The sequence below is a fragment of the Thalassophryne amazonica genome, chromosome 16, assembly GCF_902500255.1.
Source record: "Thalassophryne amazonica chromosome 16, fThaAma1.1, whole genome shotgun sequence".
NCBI lineage: Eukaryota > Metazoa > Chordata > Actinopteri > Batrachoidiformes > Batrachoididae > Thalassophryne > Thalassophryne amazonica.
The window spans coordinates 55846550-55852549 of NC_047118.1; the positions used below are offsets into that span (position 1 = coordinate 55846550).

Genomic DNA, 6000 nt, shown 5'->3' on the forward strand with positions numbered 1-6000 from the left:
CAACTGTACACTGTAGAAACTAAGTGGGTGGCTCCGAATGTTATATGGTAGAAACAGAAGCCGGTTTGTGAGCGCTGCTCTGAAGGAAGAGATGCATCTCCTCCACGGCTGGTGCTGATGTGTGGGCTTCTGCCACTGCGTATGATGGGGCAAGTGCAGCTGCTGTCATGCTGTGGTGCTGGCCAGCCAGGAAGAATTTGTCGGCGTCCTCCGCTAGTGCACGGCAGTCCGTGATCGTGGTGTTGGCTGGCGCTGCGCGCACCTGATAGTATTAGTTCTCAAAAAGTCCGGCCGGTGTCCTCTCAGGAGCTGCAGTATTCTGTTCATGAGCTCTGAGGGCTTGCTGTCCTCCAGCACGTGCACAGAGAAAACCTACTGTCCCTTTTCAGGTTCGGACAGTTGAAAAGTTTTGAGGAGGTGATCCTTGATGGCTGCGTATTTTTTCACAGCAGGGGAGCTTTGCAGGAAAGTGATCAGCCTCGTTGCTGTGGAGCTGCTGGGGGTCAACACGACATAATATTTCGTGTCCTCTGCGGTGATCTCTCAGAGCGAACTGCGCCTTGGTTTGTGCAAACCAGGCGACAGTTTACAGAAGCATGTGACTTTGAGCATCAAATGTGAAAAGTTTCAAATTCGTGTGTGAACAGGTTTGAGCCACACAGCCCGCAGCACATGTGATCCAATATGCCCGTTGAGTCTGTGATAAAAGGATCCACACAGCCCACAGCGCATGTGCCTGAGCTGGCAGGGATCCATCCGTTAAAATGCACATCAGAAAACATAGTTACAGACTTCTGTCTTGACTCTTGTAGAGAGTCTTCTCTACAAGAGTCAAGACAGAAGTCAGACCACCAGAGCAAGAATTTTAGCTGAGGAAGCTTCTGTGATTTGAAGCGAAACGTCCTCACGTCAAGCAACCCAGTCCAGTCGAAGATTCAAGCTTCTCTACTATAGTACAACTCTATGTTTGCACCGCTGTTGCCGACTAAACGGTCCCCCTAAAAATCAGTCTCCCTGATGACGCTGTTCACAGATTAACACCTCGTTCCTGCTTCAAACTGCACACCACTCATCTATCTCAGTGACAGATATCTGAAGCTTTAGTACAACAATCATTTCCACATAAATTCAGCATTATTTAATCATAAAAGACGGCAGAAGAGTCAGAGCGCCGCAGCTAAACGAGCTGCTAGCTGATACGTTCACTCCGCGTCAGACATTTTGCCTCGTTTCTGCTTAAAACTTACTTTAGAATGATTTAAGAGGGTTTACCTTCTCATCTGATGGTTAAAGTAGACCTGCATTGAAATAAATGCAGTCAGATCTTTGGACCAAAAAATGACATATTTACACATAAGATCCTTCTGAATGTAGTAAAGTAAATCTGCAAGCCCAGATCTGTCATTCAATGGAGAAATCTTCATTTAAAAATGACAAATTTACAGCTAACAGTTAGCCCTCCGCAAAACTGTCATCTCATCATGGACGCTGCCGAGACGTCACGGAGAAGACCCTCTCCCAGCATGCATTGCGTGCGCCAACTGTAATTTGTCGATTTACGTCAGGTTTCATCTGCACCTTTTTCTTGTCTTATGTCTTTTTCTTGGAAGCATCTACTTTTTTAAACTTCATATTGTCTTGGGGTACGCTTGGTGAGTACACATTTCTTTTATTTGTGCTTGAAAATTATTTTGGGGGACTTTTTCATATGCCCGTTTGATTGAGTGGTGTTGCATTGAAAGGCTACTGTCTTTCGCCTCCGATGTACCGTCGCGGGCTACGGAGGCGAGACCCGCAAAGAATTCAAGTCATTAAAAAGATATAAACCTCTCTCAGCGGTCACGGAGCTCTGCGGCTCCGATTACCGAGACGTGTGGCGCTGCGGATTTTGCCGCAAGTCTATCCTTGCAAGCAACAGATGTCACTGGCTGCTTCGCATTAAAACGGCGAGCGTAGTCTCTGGACTTGTGCCAAGGCTGCACCTCCATTCAGTAGAAAGAGCCGTGTCTGCTGTGACACGGGGGTGTGAGTGGCCCACGGTGGAATTTAACGAGCGCATGCACTCGTTAAGCACAGCGGAGGCAGAGAGAGAGAGAGAGAGAGAGGCGTGGGGGAAGACTGTCGCCCGCTGTCGATGTCGCCGCTGATCTGAGCATGTATCATGTATCAAAGCTGTATCTCACATTCATTGCAGCTTACTTTTGGATGCTGAAACCGGGATGTGTATAACAGTAACATTACTAACAGATAAAATCAATTTCAATGCGGGATCGGACTGAAGGCGGGAGCGCGTCGTCTCGTCCCTGACGTCATGGAAATGATACAGATGTACAAACTGTTTTCACAGAGGGCTAAATTTTAGCTGCAAATTTGTCATTTTTCAACGAAGATTTCTCCGCTGAATTACAAATTTGGGCTTACAGATTTACTTTACTGCATTCACAAGGGTCTTATAAATACATATCAGCTATTTCTTTCTGAAATCTGACCACATTTATTTCATTGCAGGTCTACTTTAATAATCTCATTAATCCATTCCATTGCTTTGGGTGAAGAGACTCCGTCTCAGACATAATGCTGTGGTCCGAAATGATGCATGTGCAGACGCAAAAGGCGGCTCGGTTTTTAGGGGCAGGCCTTTCAGTCTGCTACACCGGTTTGAAAGGGGCTTTACAGCGTAGTGCATTTGTTTTTTGTGTGTTTAGAAGAATTAGCAGCGTCAATTAGCTCCTTCAAATCGTCGTCCATCAGCAAAACAAACTCTGTTATGTTTACCTAAACGCCGCTCCCGGTAGTGTGAGCATGCACGGTGGTCGGGCATGCAATAGCACATTTCATATAGCACCAAAATGCATGCTAAAAAGAATTACTGCATGGTCAATGAAACACAACGGCAAATGGTATGAATAATCCATGTCACGCGACATACAAGCCACCAATCAAATGACAAGAATCCACTCAGCTGTTATATGAACCCACTTATGCCAATCAAGGGTCATGGGATGGGGGTTGTAACCTATCCCCGCAGTCATAGGGCATGATGCAGACAGAGTATGCTGGTCTATCACAGGGCCACATATAGACAGGGAAGCTCATTCAGATTTGCACACACATATATGGTCAATTCAGGGTCACAAAATTACCAAACCTGCACATTGTTGGAAGCGGGAGGAACCCATGTGAACACAGGGAGAACATGCAAACTCCACACAGAAAGTACCATGTGGGATGCAATCCTACAACCTTCTTGCTGTAAAGCAACAGTGCTAACCACAAACAGCATTCCGCCCTGAATCCCAGTCATGTTAAGCATATTTTTTCCAACTTCAAGTAAAAAAAATACATGACAATCAGCATAACCACACAAAATATTTTGTAAGGAGAGTGTAATTTCAGCCTTACATATTGATAGAAAACAAAAGGTGAAGCTTCATAATCACGTGACCTAGACTGACCAATCAGGAATGCTGCGTATGTACATTCAACAGGGCTACTGTTCTGCTATGGATGAACCAGTAAGTTTCAGATTTAATTCAGGACAAATCATGTGATCTGAAGACAGTATTTCAAGCTGTAAAACGCAAGCATTTACTGAAATTTTATAAAGATAAATCACTGGCTGGTTAATTTTAAAGTTTTTTGTTTTACAACTGATAAAAAAAAATACTGCATTCATATTTGTTAAACACCAGTCCAATTTAACGTCAAAAAAAAAAAACTTCAGACACATAACACATTTGTCGGGAAAGAGAGGTGTGTGTGTGTGTGTGTATATATATATATATATATATATAGATATATATATATAGATATATATATATAGATATATATATATATATAGATAGATAGATAGATAGATAGATGAGTCATGGTTGGGGAGAAATAAAGACACCTGTGCTTCACTTGACGGGACCAAGTTAGCCCGTCAGAAGTCATTTAAGTAGCAGACAGCCAACTGAAGTACAAGAGTGACGCCACGAATCACCACTGATACAAAAACAAAAAAAAACAAAAACAAAAAAAAACCACCACCTCTACAGATATTTTTGAAAATGACAAAGCACAAGTTTTTTTGTTTGTTTGTTTGTTTGTTTTGCTTCTCCTCTCATGCTGCTGCTCTCCACCTGGTGAGGTTACGCTAAACACAGCTAGCTAAGTTACTACCACACAAAGCCCGCACCTCCACAGTGAAAATACATGTTTAAAAAAAAATAGTGAGGGGAGAAAAAAGGGGGGGAAAGGCACACTTACCTGCTTTAGGCAGAGACATTTCCCCTTTGCTTTGCGGAGGGGGAAGGGAAGCACAAAGACTTTTGCCTGTTTCTCACTCCCTCCCTCCCTGCATCGACCCTTTTTACGTCCGCTCAGGATCGGCGGCTTGTGCAAAAATCCAGCAGCGCTTTAAAAAATAAAATAAAATCTTCGCGCAGTTCAGACGCTTTACTCAGCTGCCCGGCGGTTCAATGATCGATTAGCAAACAAATGCACAACTTGAATTAAAGTCAGCGTGAAACGTTAACTCTAAATTAGTTTAACAAAACCTGTACTTTCGGGGTGGCCAAAGTCTGACAGCTGAAGGCTCCAACAACGTAATGACGCATTTCCTGCCTCATACCGAGTATGATGGGATATGTAGTCTGTTTCTTCTGTGAGATTTTTTTTTTTCTGCCACCGAACTGCTTCCTTTCCTACCCTGATGCATTTCTGTCTGTTTATTTGTAGGTCTTTTGAGCTACTTTTGTATGTTTTTGTTATGTGATTTTTTTTTTAATTTTTTTTTTTGTATGGATTTGTAAGTCTTCTGGAACTGTGACTGCCATCTTGGCCCACCTGGTTAAATAAAGGTTAAATAAAAACATTAATAACTGGTTTTGTATTTGTTAGCATTACTGTCCCAGCTTGAGCAGCCAATCTGCTCTGTGTCAGCCTGATCCCGTCAGATCTCAGAAGCTAAGCAGAGCAGGATCTGGTTATTAGTACTTGGATGGGATACATCTTTGGAACACCAGCGGCTGTGTGTGTTTCTCCAGATAAAACTGGAGTTGCGTCAGGAAGGGCATCCGGTGTAAAACTTGTGCCAATTACCAATGCGGATCTGGCTGTATCCACTGTGGCGACCCCGAACAAAAACCGGGAGCAGCTGAATGAACAACAACTGTCCCAGCTTGAGCATTGCAAATAAAGTAAGAACTAAAATCTAGTTTATTAATGGTTCCACCAGTGACGCATGCTCTGGGAATCACCTCAATCTGCAAGATATCTTGAGAATTTTTAACCTGATTTTTAGGGACATTGAGCACAACAATAGGAAGAAGTGATTTGATTTTGTTTTAGATCATTTTTAACAATCTAGGTCAGAACACATCTATATGGTCCCAGAATCCTTAACCAGAAACATTAATCAAGATTGGATGACAGTCCCACACAGGTTACTTTCCCAGCCAAGACTGATACCCATTGACAGTTGAGTCAACTACGACAATATAAACTAAGTGTCTTGCCTTGTCCAAGGACATAGGTAGCGTGACTGGTGATCAAACCCAAGTCTACATATTGGTAGCCCAACTCATTACCCACTGTAGAGCAGGTAGCTTAGTTGATAATATTAATGCCACGTGATAATGTATCTTGTGTATTTTAATAACTGAATCAAAAACTGCACAACCCCAGTTCCAATGAAGTTGGGACATTGTGTGAAATGTATCACATCATTGTATTCAGTTTTTATTTACATTTTACACAATGTCCCAACTTCAATGGAATTGGGCTTGTAATAATACTGGCATTAATTATAAAAATAATGCCAAAATAGTCATTGTAATCATAATAGTAACAATAATGCAATAATTTAGTAATTACACTATTTCTTTTTCAAAATATATTTATTTATTGATTGATTTGGTCCAGACATGCTACATAATTTGGGGCTTTCATTGACTCCTTCCCAGTGACCTTTCACTTCTAGGATTTTTACAGTCATCATAAATATTGTCATTGTCA

General features: G+C 42.3%; 1 protein-coding gene across 1 annotated transcript in view; it reads right to left on the minus strand.

Annotated features, from left to right (window-relative positions):
• The window catches only part of LOC117528154 (dual specificity mitogen-activated protein kinase kinase 6-like), a 56744-nt gene extending 52166 nt beyond the window's left edge, over positions 1–4578 (minus strand). The window contains exon 1 of the mRNA XM_034190732.1: positions 4252–4578. Coding sequence (XP_034046623.1) covers positions 4252–4270 — 19 coding nt within the window. The 5' untranslated portion in view covers positions 4271–4578. The remainder of the gene's footprint in view (positions 1–4251) is intronic.
• Between the last annotated feature and the right edge of the window lie 1422 nt (positions 4579–6000).